Source organism: Podarcis gaigeae (assembly GCF_964106915.1).
Source record: "Podarcis gaigeae genome assembly, chromosome: 17".
NCBI lineage: Eukaryota > Metazoa > Chordata > Lepidosauria > Squamata > Lacertidae > Podarcis > Podarcis gaigeae.
Window position 1 is genome coordinate 6,997,115 of NC_139694.1, and position 15,454 is coordinate 7,012,568.

The 15,454-nt window shown below is 48.9% G+C and overlaps 1 protein-coding gene across 1 annotated transcript in view; it reads left to right on the forward strand.

Moving 5' to 3' along the window:
- Positions 1-5,408: 5,408 nt before the first annotated feature.
- The window catches only part of SHB (SH2 domain containing adaptor protein B), a 162,688-nt gene continuing 152,642 nt past the window's right edge, over positions 5,409-15,454 (forward strand). Inside the window, exon 1 of the mRNA XM_083719217.1 lies at positions 5,409-6,721. Coding sequence (XP_083575343.1) covers positions 6,026-6,721 — 696 coding nt within the window. The 5' untranslated portion in view covers positions 5,409-6,025. The remainder of the gene's footprint in view (positions 6,722-15,454) is intronic.

Below are 15,454 nucleotides of genomic sequence, written 5' to 3' on the forward strand. Positions count from 1 at the left end.
AGAGCCAGAATCCTGGAGCTCCTTAAAGATTAACACACATTATTGTGGCTTTTGTAAGCTAAAAGCAATTTCAACTGCTTTGATCTTTTTCTAAACTGCTTTGAGGGTGGTGGTTGTTGTTTTCTAATCAAGTGGTATATACATTTTATTCGATAAATAAATTAGATGGTCACTGTGAGAATGGGATGCTGGACTAAATGGACCATTAACCCAATCTAGCAGGCTCTTCTTACTTTCTTAACACACAATTCCACATTCTTGATCTGTCTATTTCAAGCCTTCTGGCTGAGTGCTAATAGTAAAACAGATAGTAATGTACAAATTATAACGTAAAGTGAGATGCGTTTTCAAGATGAGGCTGGAATCCTATGAGTACATTTATTGAATACATATCAAATACATTTGTATACATTTAGAAAAGTACAACATTTGAGGGAAAATACATTTGAGTAGAAAAATACATTCAAATACATTCTTGTCCCATTCTTAAAGTCAATGAGAAGGATACAGCAAAAACGATACAATTAGATACAGCAAAAAATGATACATTCAGAAAAATACATTCTCCAAGGCAGTTTACATTCTTGTAGGGTGTTAAGGCAGAATACTATATTTTGATATTGGTAGGGTCATTTTCCTTTATTCCCCTCTCTGACCCTGACTCTCTTACGACACATACATTGGTTGGTTGCACTGTAAAGTGGTGCTGCTGTAAAAATTGGCATTATCCATGCAGTAAGCTTTCCATTCTTTTCCCCTGTAATGTTTAGGAACATTTATCTAAGGATATGATTGTGTTGTGAATTTTCCCACCTCCACTGCCCTGCTGTACATCTTCAGGAGAAGAAAAGGCTAAGGAGCAAACCCTACACAAATCTGGAGTGAATATCTGAAGACAGTTAGATGATGTCTGGTACGCTTCCTTCTGGCAACTACTGAAACCAAGCTCGTGCCAAACATATTTCTTTGCTTTCCTTTTGACCAAGAGGAGGGTTTATTGTCTGGGCACCTCCAGACCCACTGCCCTGACTTGTGCCCTGGGGAAGTCACTTTGGTGCTGTTAACGCAGTGCTTTGATTTCACCCCTGAAGGCCCACTCCATTGTCTCTCAAGACAGATGGATGCCCACAACTGCTCCCATGTCATTAGGCTACCACTGGCTAAGCAAGAACACTTGTCATAGGGGTATTCCTAAATGTTAGTGGCATTCCCATGGAGCATCTATTGCATATCTCAGCCCTGGATATGCAACGGAGATGGAGACTCATCAACTTTCACCAATGATAGCTGGCATACCCAGTGGAAAGAGATTGGGGGAGTTGTTGTTCAACAACATCTGGAAGGCCACACATTCCTGAGTCCTTCCACACAGCAATTAGGAGCTGTATGGATCACTTTCCTGACTTAATTTGTTAGGATTGCGACATGAGTGTCATCCATGCTCTTCATTTTATTTTTTTTAGTTTTTGCAGAGCTTTTGTTACAGCAGCTGACATTTTCATGCTTTAGTAAAGGTAAAGGGACCATTAGGTCCAGTCGTAACTGACTCTGGGGTTGTGGCGCTCATCTCACTTTATTGGCCAAGGGAGCCAGCGTATAGCTTCCAGGTCATGCGGCCAGCATAACTAAGCCACTTCTGGTGAACCAGAGCGGCGCACGGAAACGCCGTTTACCTTCCCGCTGGAGCAGTACCTATTTATCTACTTGCACTTTGGCATGCTTTCAAACTGCTAGGTTGGCAGGAGATGGGACCCAGCAACGGGAGCTCACCCTGTCGCAGGGATTCGAACCGCCGACCTTCTGATCGGCAAGTCCTAGGCTCTGTGGTTTAACCCACAGCACCACCCGCGTTCATGCTTTAGTATAATTCCACAAAGCCCTTTTCAAACAGAACCATGAACATATGCAGGGTTTTTGGGGCAGGGGTAGCAGATATAGTTCTAAGCAGTTCCTTCTCCTGTTAGACACCTGTTTCTGAGGTTTTAGAGTTGGCCTATTTTTGCACAATCCGAAATAAAATAGTCCAGCACAGTTCACATTACCCGCTGCCCCAGGGCACAAAGTAACCTTTGCATCCAAGATTGGTCTTGCATTGTTTTTCTGCCTATGTTTTGCTTTTTCTTCCATTTTAAATATGCATGCCTTTTGGGTTTTCAGTTGCATTTCACGAAGTCTATCACTGCTGTGGTGCACGATTAAAGAATACACTCTCAGCAGCATTTGCCTAATTCCGTCAAGAGCTGGTATTTGTTAATTTTATTTTCAGGGCCAGAGAAAGCGCAAGAGATGATGGGAAGTAAGAGAGGGAATCGAAGGAGGCAAAATGAGCTCTAAAAGGAAAGCAACGTTGTTAGAGCAGCTTCTGAGTATTTTATGAGAGAGTAATGGTTTGAAAAGAGCACAAGCTAAACTGAGTGAGTGGCAGAAGAATGAGCATCCATTAGAAGCGATCGCAGGCAGAATTACCACCGAATTAAACTCAAGAAGCTTTTTCAAGGCAAAGGCCAGAGCTCGCTGCAGAAGAAGAGGATGGTGGAGGAAGGCAAATGAACTGGGAGATGGCTACCAAGGCTCAACAAAAAATACAAAAGGCATTTTAAAAAGTGGGGCACAGAGTTCATATGAAGAAACCGACATACAGGGGATGGGGAACCGCAGAAGACTGGAGAGTGAGTCAGTTGCAGTTCCTTTCTGATTATTGTTCCAGTTCAGAAACTGTTTTTCTACTAGCATTCCATTCTAAATGCTGGTCCCCCATTTCTGCCAATGGTACAAAAGTGCAGTTTTCACCATTCTTAAATTTGGTTTAAAAAAACAACACCCTGAATCTGTTGACCTCTATACTCGCATAGCTCAACAGGAACCTTCCTTCACTCTCGGGGGCAGTCCTGAAAGGCTAAATATACCCTTTGCCCTTCAGTTTTATGCCCCCTTGAATGGCCATTGCAGACATCACCAGCTGCATGCTCACCATACATTTAAAGTCCATTCCCCCTGCTCCTAATAATTCTGAGAACTGTAGCATGTAACGTGTGCCGGGAATTGCAGATCTGTGAGTAGTAAACTACAGTTCCCAGGATTTTTTTGGGGGGAGGGTGCTTTATATTATTTGTTTATTGCATTTACACACCATCTTTTCCTCCAAGGTGGAGTGCATGGTTCTCCCCCCCTCCCCATTTAATCCGTACAACAACCTTGTGATGTAGCTCAGCTGAGAGGCAGTGATTGACTCCAGACCACCCAGTGAGCTTCAAGGCCCAGAAGGGATTTGAAGCCTGGCTTCCCAAGGTCCTAGTCTGACCCTCTAACGCCTGCACCACACTGGCCCTCAGTGCATGGAGGGTAAATAGCCAACATCGCTTTCCAGGCAAATCCAATTTTCTGCCAATGTGGTAAAGAGCGTTACCTGGCGGCTGATTAATATCATCTTTCAGGTGTGCTCAATGCCGGATTTATGTATAGGTTAAGTAGGCTGAAGCCTAGGGCCTCTAAATCTAGGGGGCCTCACCAGCCCTCCCGCTCCCCAGCGGGCAGTCTCCCCTCTCCCAAAATGTAAACCCAAGACTTCATGCAAGGGCAGGGCAACTCAGGCCTAGCAACTATGAGATTCAGGGCTAGTCAGTGGGGCTCAATTCGAAGCAGTGGAGCGCAACTTGATTATTATTTTTTTGTAGGGCCCCAGTTCACAGCCAAAGTCTGCAAAATCTTATATACATAAAATTCATCTAGATTGCCCTGGTGTAGCAGCAGGAGGCCCCATTAGCTAAAGTGGTGCTTCAGGTTAAGAACAGTTTCAGGTTAAGAACGGACCTCCAGAACGAATTAAGTACTTAACCCGAGGTACCACTGTATAAACACTGACAATTGGGAAACAATGGCGCCTTCAAGTCCTCCAATTGGAGAACAGCCTTTACCAAAGGTGTCATGGACTTTGAAGACACACGAACTCAGGACGCAAGCAGTGGCATAGCGTGGGTTGTCAGCACCCGGGGCAAGGCAAGTAATTTGCGCCCCCTAACCCCTCGCCGCTGCCAGCTTCTTCTTGCTGCTGCCTGGTCTGGTCTGGTGTGGTTCTCTCCCGCGCTTAGCGCTGCGCTGGGCGGCCGCTGCACTGTCCCTCCCCCAGATAGTCCCTCTCTCTCTCTCTCTCCGCACCGCATGCCTGGCACCCCCCCTCCACAGTGGGCGGCGACCCGGCGGCTCGGATTGGATTCGCACAGCCAACACTGCAGTGAGAGAGAGTGAGTGAGCCAGGTAGGGGCAGAGAGCTGCGAGTGCGAGCGCCCCCCCCCAGATGTTGCGCCCGGTGCGGCCGGCCCCCCCTGCACACACCCCCCGCTATGCCACTGGACGCAAGGGAGAAATGTGCTAAGAGGAAGGCATGCTTGGCAAACCCTCATCAACTCCCACCCAGAAACCTATGTGGAAGGATGTGTGGATCTAGAATTGGCCTCCACAGTCACTTACGGACTCACTGTTAAAACCGTGTTTATGGAAGACAATTTTACTCGGCCACGAGTGATCGCCAGAGAAGAAGTATGTGCACTGCTCTCCATGCATGGAGAAAGCAAGGCCCCTTCCTGCTTAAAGTGCACTGATACTCATCAGTGATCCAACTGCTGTTTATTTCAGCATCTATCTCACCTAACCAAGCATCCTGCAATGCAGACTGACTGCCTTTAAAATATCTTTTTAATGGAATATCACTTGAAGGAATTTTTCTTCCATTGTTTTAGTTTTTTAAATAAATAGCAAGGCCACTCTGTGGGTGGCACTGTGGTCTAAACCACTGAGCTTGCCGTTCGGAAGGTCAGCGGTTCGAATCCCCATGAAGGGGTGAGCTCCTGTTTTTCGGTCCCATCTCCTGCCCATCTAGCAGTTCAAAAGCACGTCAAAGTGCAAGTAGATAAATAGGTACTGCTCCGGGGGGAAGGTAAACGGCATTTCTGTGCGCTGCTCTGGTTCGCCAGAAGCGGCTTAGTCATGCTGGCCACATGACCCGGAAGCTGTACGCCGTCTCCATCGGCCAATAAAGCGAGATGAGCGCTGCAACCCCAGAGTTGTCCGAGACTGGACCTAATGGTCAGGGGTACCTTTACCTTTACTCTGTGGATCTGGGCAGAGGTTTTGGCGGTCACAGATGCTAGCCAATCAGTGTTGTATACATCCAACTTGGCAGAGTCAGTACTTCGAGTTCAATGCCGGTAAAGAAATTGTTCATCTGAATATAGCACAGAAGCACAACTGCCAAAAGAGCAGGTTTACATTCCACCAGAGAGAGAGAGAGAGAGAGAGAGAGAGAGAGAGAGAGAGAGAGAGAGAGAGAGAGAGAGATATCCCGGAGACCTGCAGTGGCAGCGGGTGGCCAACAGCCTTTCGGCAGGGAGGTGCTGGAAATCCCTTCCAACAGCAACGAAGCAAACCCACTGGCTGGCGAAAAAGCGCACCCAGCCAGGCAGCTCATTGGTCCGGCCTCTTCCCTTCGCCGCCGCCGCCGCCACGAGGAAGGGGGTGGCTCTCGGTGCAAGAGGCGCCTCCCCGCCGCCGGTGCGCGCTGAGCGCAGGCCAAGCTGCAGCAAGCGAGCGCCGTGCGCGCGCCAGGGAGAGAGAGACAGAGAGCGCCAGGCGACGGCGGCGAAGGCGCAGAGAGAGTCTCGGGCAGCCCCGGCGCGGAGGGCAGGGCGGCCGGTCGGCCAAGGCGGAGCCGCGCCTGCGTGCGTCAGGCCCCAGCTGTGGCAACTCGGCAAAGTTCCGCCGAGGCTGGGCGAGCGGCGCCCGGGAGGCGAGCCGAGAGCGAACCGGAGCTCGGGCAGGAGGACGCACGGCGCTTTCCCCGGCGCGCAGGGCGAGCGCGCCGAGGAAAAGTTTGTGGCGCGGGCGGCGGAGCGGTGGCGCCGGCTTCCCATGGAGGGAGCGCAGCCCGAGCCGGAGAGAGGCAGCAGCGGCAGCGGCGGTGGCCACGGCTGCGCGCAGCCCTGAGCGGCGACCGGTTCCCGAGGCGTCTCCATGGTGTCCCCTCGTCGCCATGGCCAAATGGCTGAATAAGTACTTCAGCCTGGGCAACAACAAGACCAAGAGCCCCCCGCAGCCGCCCAGGCCGGACTACCGGGACAAGCGCAACGGCACGGCGGGCGCGGGCGGCGCAGGGCACCACGGCCACCATCACCACCACCACAGCCACCACCACACCTCGCCGTGCTTCCCGCGCCACGACACCAGCGACCTGCTGCGCGCCTACCGCGCGCAAAAGGAGCGAGACTTCGAAGACCCCTACAGCGGGCCCGGCTCGTCGCTGCGCAAGCTGAGAGCGCTCTGCCGCGCCGAGTACTGCGCGCCCGAGGAGCTGCTGGTGGAGCCGCCCGCCGCCGCCGGCCCCAAGCCCTTCTCGTCGGCGTCGTGCTGCGGCGGAGAGGGCGGCGGCGGCACCGGCAGCAGCCCGGCGGTGGCGTCCGCTTCGCCGCAGCTCTTCCGCAGCCACAGCGAGCGGAGAGCGGCCACGCCGCCCGACGCCGCCGCCGCCGCCGTCAAGTACATCTCGCCCAAGCACCGGCTGATCAAGATCGAAAGCGGCGAGGGGGGCAAGGGCAGCGGCGGCGGCGGCAGCGGGTCCCCAGTCACCTGGAGCCCGTCGGGAAGCGGACGCAAGAAACTCAACAAGTGCCCCGAGCAAGCGGAGGGCGGCGGCGGCGGCAGTGGCGGCTCCGGCACCAAGAAGGAGAAAGTAAGTGAGCTTGTCAGCCTGGTGGAAACCCGTCTGCCTGGTTCGCGAGGGTGGTAGAGGCGCTTGAGGTCTCCGCACCTGGCGCTGATTCACACGTGCATTCCTTCCCCCATCGCGGCGCGCTTGTTGATTGGCAGGTGGGGAGTGAGGTGACTCGGAAGCTTCCGTCCATAGGAACAACTAGGGGCCGAGGTGCCTTCGCCGCCACCCCAATAAAATATTTGAGCCCCCTTCCCCCCCAAGTTGATGGGCATTGCCATTCCAATAGTGTGTGCGTGCGTGTGTGCTGCGTCACGTGATCGATTATGCAGGGCACCTGCCCCCCCCGCATATTTCATTCAAGTTGCTTCCATCTGGGGGTGGTGTCTTTAGTGATGGCTCATTCGCACGTGCATAGTCACAGGGCGACTTGCATACGTGACCCTGCTCTTCTTGAATGGCAGCTGGATGGAAGACCTCCTGTTGAAAAGCAGAGCATTTGAGGCGATGTGAAAGAACCATTCCGTGGTGATAACTCTGTTGGGTGCCCATTTGTATGTGTAAATCCGCCCTCCTTGTTGTGGCTTTCATCAGATGATTGGCATGCTTGTTTGAACCAGCGCTGTGTATCCGCCTCTCGCTGTTGCAGTCTTATCTAGTGTCAGTGGCATGGGAGGCACACTCTGGAACATAAAAGTGATACCGACCAGACAGGGATGAACAGAGGGGATTAACGTGGTAGGGAATGTATTCAGAGACTCTCTGCTTATGACAGACCAGTTACAACACCAATAACCTATTGTGGCTTTTGAACATAGAAAGACCCCAACTTGCTCAAAGAAGGGGCTCTGCTTGGTGAGGTTTCCTTGCAGCTCATTGTGTAGAACAGACGGGGAAATAATCTGTCTCTGTATTTTATCAGTCTAGTAACCCTCTTTCCTTGAGGAACTGACACGGTTTGTCCCAAGTGATCTTCACAATTGCTGTTGGGTAGCTTAGGCAGAGAGGTGGTGACTTTTTCCCAGGCCTATCCTGCAAGCTCGTGGCTGAGTCAGGATATATAGCCATAACCTTCCCTGCCCAGGACTAGCATACTATCCTCTATCTCACATGCTGGGTCACCCAGCTAAACTCCTCTATTTGCATGCATCAGTTCTGTGGAGCAGTGTGCATTAGACAGGCGACAGTTGTTGCCTTTGTGCTGGAATAGAGACTTCTGTATTTAAGGATCTGCTTTTAAATATATGCACAGTGGTACCTTGGGTTAAGTACTTAATTCATTCTGGAGGTCTGTTCTTAACCTGAAACTGTTCTTAACCTGAAGCACCACTTTAGCTAATGGGGCCTCCCGATGCTGCTGTGCCACCGGAGCACAATTTCTGTTCTCATCCTGAAGCAAAGTCCTTAACCCGAGGTACTATTTCTGGGTTAGCAGAGTCTGTAACCTGAAGCGTATGTAACCTGGTGCATTTGCAACCCGAGGTACCACTGTATATATATTTTCAACAAATACAATTCAAACAATCATAACTGGCGAGGAACAGCTGCTCATTTAGCAGTGGCAATTTCTGAGCATTAGTGACTAGTTCCCTTTATTGTTCTTCGCTTTCTTTTCAAGTGAGAAAAGGTGGAGCATTCAAAGCAGAGATGTCAGTTTTCTCCCAAGCGCACTTTCTTAAAGTAGGTGCTGGTTATTAAGTCTGTTACACCCACCCAGACACTTCCAGCCGCCGGAACCTATTACACAGCTGTCAAACCTAGAAACTCTATTGTGTAGTGTGTGCACACATGTGTGGCTTGTTTATTGACCCAGCCCTCCTCTGGCTGCATCTGTTCCTTAAGCAAGAGAGAGCACTTCAACTACCGTATTTTTCTCTCTATAAGACGCACCAGACCACAAGACGCACCTAGTTTTTGGAGGAGGAAAACAAGAAAAAAAATATTCTGAATCTCAGAAGCCAGAACAGCAAGAGGGATCACTGCGCAGTGAAAGCAGCAATCCCTCTTGCTGTTCTGGCTTCTGGGATAGCTGTGCAGCCTGCATTCACTCCATAAGACGCACACACATTTCGCCTTACTTTTTAGGAGGGAAAAAGTGAGTCTTATAGAGCAAAAAATACGGTATTTGTCTTTCCTTTCTCTCTTTTCCGGGGGACCCATGTTAACAGCAGAGCTTCTAAGTGGCATTTCTTTTCACGAAGGTGCTGCATCTCAGCTTGGGAACCAGACCTAGACATTTCAGGCTTAGCAGGTCTTTGAGCGACTGTTCTAGTTTTGTGATGGGTAAATTACAGTTGTTGCCAGTTTTGTCTTCCTTTGCAATGTGATTGGATAGGTGTGAATTCAGAACTTTCCGACCACACAGAGCCCGAGATGCTAGGGTTACTCTGGTCAGCCCTTAAGACAGTCTTAGGGGGACAGGAAGGGTGAGGGAGAATGGTATATGGCCAGTGATTCCTTGGCCTTTTCTGTCTAGGAGGACAAATTGCCCTGTGACTCAGCCGCTTTTTATATCTGGCCAACTGAAAGCCAGCATGACTCCCTGCAATTGTGTCAAGGGCATGCAACAGATAGTGGCTGTGTTTTCAGATCTGTAAAAGAGAAAAGACATTTTAATCCCTCAGATAAAGCACTAAGGAAATAGGGCTTGTTTGTACGGCAATAACCTGAGTCATATGCAAAGCATTTCTAACTGCTTGAGTCAGTACTGACGCTCTCTGTTCAGGGATGGTTTTTTTTTTTAAAGGTGTGAGCACCCAGGCTTTTTAAGGGTAGGTCTGCTGTCGCATGATTGTGTATAATTTTTGTGCCAGCAAACGTAAGAGAGAAATGATTTAATTGGTTTGGGTATTATGGTAAACTGGCACATGTAATCTCTTGCAGTTTAAGGAAAACCTTAGAATCAGGGGCATATTTGAAGAGGACTGTTCACAGTCCCAGCCCTGGACTTTTGAGGTTCAAATCTGAAGTTTTCAAAACATGCTTATATCCCAGGAGAGGGAGTTTTGTGGCCTGTTGGTCCTGATGATTCAGGTGACTTCAAAAGGTGATAATCATGCAGATAACTCTGAAACCATCTGAAGTAATGGACGGTTTCATCACTGCTTGAGGAGGATCCAAGGAGCAGCTTTAGGGAAGGGTCTCTTAATTCCTTTTTGACATTTATTTCTTTGAGAAACATATGTTGTGCCTTCAGGGAAACCCATTCCACATTGACTTATCTGCTGAGGAACTGTTGCATGTCTGCTGTGTTGCAAAGGATTCTGGGGAGTCCTGTGACCCACCCCAGTTCATGCACAGGGCTGGATGAAGAAGACGACACTCTTACAACCCTTCTTCAAGGACTCTCTAAAAGTAAAAGAATATAAAAATTCAGTTAGCATCAATAACTCATATCTGAAAAACACAGATACAGTGGTACCTCGGGTTACATACGCTTTAGGTTACATATGCTTCAGGTTACAGACTCCACTAAGCCAGAAATAGTGCTTCAGGTTAAGAATTTTGCTTCAGGATGAGAATAGAAATCGTGCTCCGGCAGCGTGGTGGCAGCAGGAGGCCCCATTAGCTAAAGTGGTGTTTCAGGTTAAGAACAGTTTCAGGTTAAGTACGGACCTCCGGAATGAATTAAGTACTTAACCCGAGGTACCACTGTATGTTGCACTTTAGTTTTTGATGTTCATTTCTCATGGTGCATGTGGCTTTTTAATGTTAGGAGTTTTGGAGTTGTTAAGCGAGTTGCATTTAATTTCCCTTTCAGAGTCATGAGCCTCAAAATGCATTGGGCTAAACAGAACATTTCCAGTGCACCTCTGAGGTCCTTAGAACATAAGAAGAGCTTGCTGGATCAAGCCAGTGGAGCAAGTGTGGTGTAGTGGTTAAGAGCGGTGGACTCGTAATCTGGGGAACCGGGTTTGCTTCCCTGCTCCTCCACATGCAGCTGCTGGGTGACCTTGGGCAGTCACACTTCTTTGAAGTCTCTCAGCCCCACTCACCTCACAGAGCGTTTGCTGTGGGGGAGGAAGGGAAAGGAGAATGTTAGTCGCTTGGAGACTCCTTAAGGGGAGTTAAAGGCGGGATATCAAATCCAAACTCTTCTACTCTTCTTCTTCTTCATCTAGCCCAGCATCCTGTTCTCACAGTGGCCACCCAGATGAGAAAGCAGGGCCTAAACAAAAGAGCACTCTCCCCTCCTGCAACTTCCAGCAAATGTTATTCAGAAGCATTGCAGCCTCGGATCATAGAGGCAGAGAGTAGCCATCATGGCTAGTAGCCATTGACAGCCTCCATGAATTTGGTTCATCTTTTCAAAAAGCCATCCAAGTTGTTTGCCACCACTGCCTCCCGTGGCAGTGAGTTCCATAGGTTAACTGTGTGCTGCATGAAGAAGTCCTTTCTTTCATTTGCCCTGAATCCTCCAACATTCAATTTTATTGGATGTTCACGATCACCAGCGTTACGAGAGAAGGACAAGAACCTTTCTCTGCCTACTTTCTGAAGGCCATACATAGAATGATGAACTTTTATCGTGTCGTTTCTTACTCACCTTTTCCTCTAAAGGAAAACCTCCCAAACACTTCAACCTTTCCTCTTGGGGAGTCGCTCTGAAACTTTTCCAACTCTACAATATCCTTTTGAAGAGGAGGTGACCAGAACTGTCGCACCATAGATTTGTATAATGGTGCTGCAATGTTTTCAGTTCCTTTCTTAAACTCTTTGTTCCCAAGTAGTCATCCTCTGTGCTTTCTACATCTGGGTTTGCTGGACCTTTAACCACCATCCTCTGTGCAAGGAGAATGTGACCTGTATTTCTTGCCCAATAATCCTCCTGTAACTCCACATGGCATCTGATGCTCAGGGCTTTGACTGACAGCATTTCTAGAGTTGCCTGCAAGGTTTCCCTTGAGATCCTTCCGTAGGAGATTGAATCCAGGTCTTTCTGCATACAAAGCAGGCATAGGCAAACTCGGCCCTCCAGATGTTTTGGGACTACAACTCCCATCATCCCTGACCCTTGGTCCTGTTCACTAGGGATGATGGGAGTTGTAGTCCCAAAACATCTGGAGGGCCGAGTTTGCCTATGCCTGATACAAAGCATCTGCTCAGGCACTGAGCTTATGTGGCTCATACCCTGCCACCTCCTCCCCAATCATTTTACATTGCTCTGTTTTTTGGGGTGGGGTGGGACAAACATGTGCACACATATTTTTAGAGGGCTCAAGTGGATGTAAATATTTGGACTGTGTGCACACGATCGCTTAATTGTATCCAGCAGTCATGGAGGTTTGGGAGTCAGACCAGATAAAAAAAGCAAGGGAGAAGCAGATGGCGATAAGTTTGATAGAAATATGCGTAAATAGAGGAAGAAACTCGGTTGTAGAGGTAAGGCAGAGATCAAAGTTGAAAGGACTGTTATCGGTTGCAACATATTTATGTTGCTGGGCTCTTGCAGAGGGAAGGTATCATATCAAAGCAAGCAAACGCTAGAGGCATAAGCAGTAAGCATCTGCTTTGTTCAGAAGTATTTCTACATGTTTACCAAATGTTGCAATCGCCTATAGGTCTAGGACATCAATGTCCAAACTGGCCTGGAGGTGAAGATGCAGTCCCTTTCTGGAGCTGTGAACACTGTACTGCTGATGTGGAAAGAGAGACAAGTAGTTTTAAAACTGGTGATTTTTGTCCAGGGCAGGAACAGGGAACCTATCACCTTCCAGATGTGAATGGATTCCAGCTGCCATCATCCTTGGCCATTGGGCATCTTGGCTGGGACTCCAAAAACATCTGGAATGCTGGTGGCTCCCCATTTCTGGTCAAGGGAAATGGATCTAATCTATAGCTCTGTGTTTTGTGCATTCTAGAAGTCATGGTCTACTACAGAAGTCTTTCCAGAGTTCCTTGGTGAAAATATTAGCATGCATTTTATTTATTAAAGCTTCCCAATTTACATCCTGTCCCAGCAGCTGCAGTGTTTCAGATGTGCAAAATCTGGCCCTTTATTTTTGGGGAGCTTTCTGCTCTTTGTATCCTCTCACATCAGTTATCTAGGAAAATCTGTAGAGTATCTTGGATACGCTTTCTTTTAGAAATTGCAGCTGGAAAGCCAGTGTCGCCCTGAACATGGAAGCTCCTGCTTTCAATGGGATCCACATCTGGATGCATATTTGAATGTGTGTCCCCTTTCTAGCAAGCTTGCACAAGAGTTACACATCCTGCTGCTAAATATTTGTTTCCCTGCCTGAAATTAATGGAAGGGAATCAGACTGGAATTTGAATATCAGATCATCATCCTGCAATGGTGGAACTCCAACTCCAACACTGGAAATAACACTTGCTGGGTTCCCACATTATCTTAATTTCAGAGCCCACTCTGCAAGAGGTCCTGCTTGAAGTTAATGCCAGTGCTGTTTGAGCTGTTAAAGAATTTCGAAGTCAGTCCTCAGTGGAAGGTTGCAGTCAATGGAGAGGCAAGCCTTTGCTGAGAGACACGGAGCCCAGATCATTGATAGGGCTGTGGCTGGCTAGGACCATTGAGAGTTGTACAATGGTACCTCTAGTTATGAACTTAATTCGTTCCAGAGGTCCATTCTTAACTTGAAACTGTTCTTAACTAGAGGCGTGCTTTCGCTAATGGGGCCTCTAGCTGCTGCTGTGCCGCCAGCACACTATTTCCATTCTCATGCCGAGGGAAAGTTCTCAACTCGAGGTAACTCTTCCAGGTTGGCGGAGTTTATAGCCTGAAGTGTTTGTAACCTGAGGCGTTTGTAACTCGAGGTACAGCTGTACAGAGTTATTACAGTGGTACCTCTGGTTAAGAACTTAATTCGTTCTGGAGGTCCGTTCTTAACCTGAAGTACCACTAATGGGGCCTTCCACTACTGCTGCCGCCGCGCAATTTCTGTTCTCATCCTGAAGTAAAGTTCTCAACCTGAGGTACTACTTCCGGGTTGGCGGAGTTGTCGTTTGTAACCCGAAGCGTTTGTAACCCGAGGTACCACTGTAGTCTGAAACTTCACACTGTGGAAGGCTGATTTGAAAACTGAAAACCAGAATTCTGAAGTATGTGCCTGGAAGTAGCTAGCTAGCACTACTGGAGCAAACTGGGAAAACTGCTGGAGCAACAGGCTGGTAGCCATTAACATTCTTCTGACGTGCTGCCATGCGGAAGTGTCGGGTGTGTTCGCGGATGCTCTTTTGGTTTGTATGGGGCAACAGTGGGGTGGCTGCCACCCCACACAAGCCGAGTGTTCATGCTAGAGCTTGCCCCAGGATCCTCTTGCCATACGCAGGGGACTCTGTGGCTTGGCTGATGTCGAGAGGTTTCACAACAGACAAAGGCGTGTGGGAAGGTTCCTGCAGTTTAAAAAGCTTCCGATCTTCTGTACGTAGTTCTAATCCCTTTTGGGTGGCCTCACACTATAGCAGTGACTTTTTATTCACTAACACTGGTGGGTGGTAAGAAATATATTATTGCTGCTGTTACTACTAGCACTACTAGTTAGCACTTACATTGCACAGATGGCACTGTGGTCTAAACCACTGAGCCTCTTAGGATTGCCGATCAGAAGGTTGGCGGTTCGAATCCCTGTGACGGGGTGAGTTCCCATTGTTCTGTCCCAGCTCCTGCCAACCTAGCAGTTCGAAAGCACACCAGTGCAAGTAGATAAATAGGTATCGCTGTGGCGGGAAGGTAAACGGTGTTTCTGTGCGCTCTGGCACTTGTCACGGTGTTCCGTGCGCCAGAAGCGATTTAGTCAGGCTGGCCACATGACCCGAAAAGCTGTCTGTGGACAAACGCCGGCTCCCTCGGCCTGAAAGCGAGATGAGCGCCACAACCCCATAGTTGTCTTTAACTGGACTTAACTGTCCAGGGGTCCTTTACCTTTTACATTTTATACCTTACATTGCACTTTAGTGTCCAAAGCAATACACATGCAGCAATTACATTACTGCTGTCCTTCCAACAATCCCTCAAGGTAGGCCAGTAATATTTCCTCTGTGTTACAAGTGGAGGGCTGAGGCCAAGAAAAATGGCTTGCGGCTGATTAGCTCATAGCAGAAGCAAGATTTGGAGCAGGGACATGTGAGGCCATCTCCTAGGCAATATGCTGTACCGTCATTAATATACATTTATGTATTTCTTTAAAGAAGCTAGTTAACAGTGCAGCCCTTTACCTTGTCCACCCACAATAAGAAGGTAAAGGGACCCCTGACCATTAGGTCCAGTCGTCACCGACTCTGGGGTTGCGGCGCTCATCTCGCTTTCTTGGCCGAGGGAGCCGGCATACAGCTTCTGGGTCATGTGGCCAGCATGACTAAGCCGCTTCTGGCGAACCAGAGCAGCGAGCGCATGGAAACGCCGTTTACCTTCCCGCCAGAGTGGTACCTATTTATCTACTTGCACTTTGACATGCTTTCTGCTAGGTTGGAAGGAGCAGGGACTGAGCAACGGGAGCTCACCCCGTCGCTGGGATTCGAACCGCCGACCTTCTGATCGGCAAGTCCTAGGCTCTGTGGATTAACCCACAGCGCCACCTGTGTCCCCCACTCTGAATACCTGGGGTTAAATCCTATGCAGTTCAATGGATTGTAGCCTGAGTGTTTTATGCAGTGCTATTGTTTTAGGAAAAGAGGTGCCGGAACTCACTATAAACACCTTCCTCGCTCTCTTTTAATGGCAGTGGTGCCTACCTGAGAGGTGCCAGAACTGAGTTCCCACAGCTGAAAAAAAGCCCTGGTTTTACAGCAGTTTAA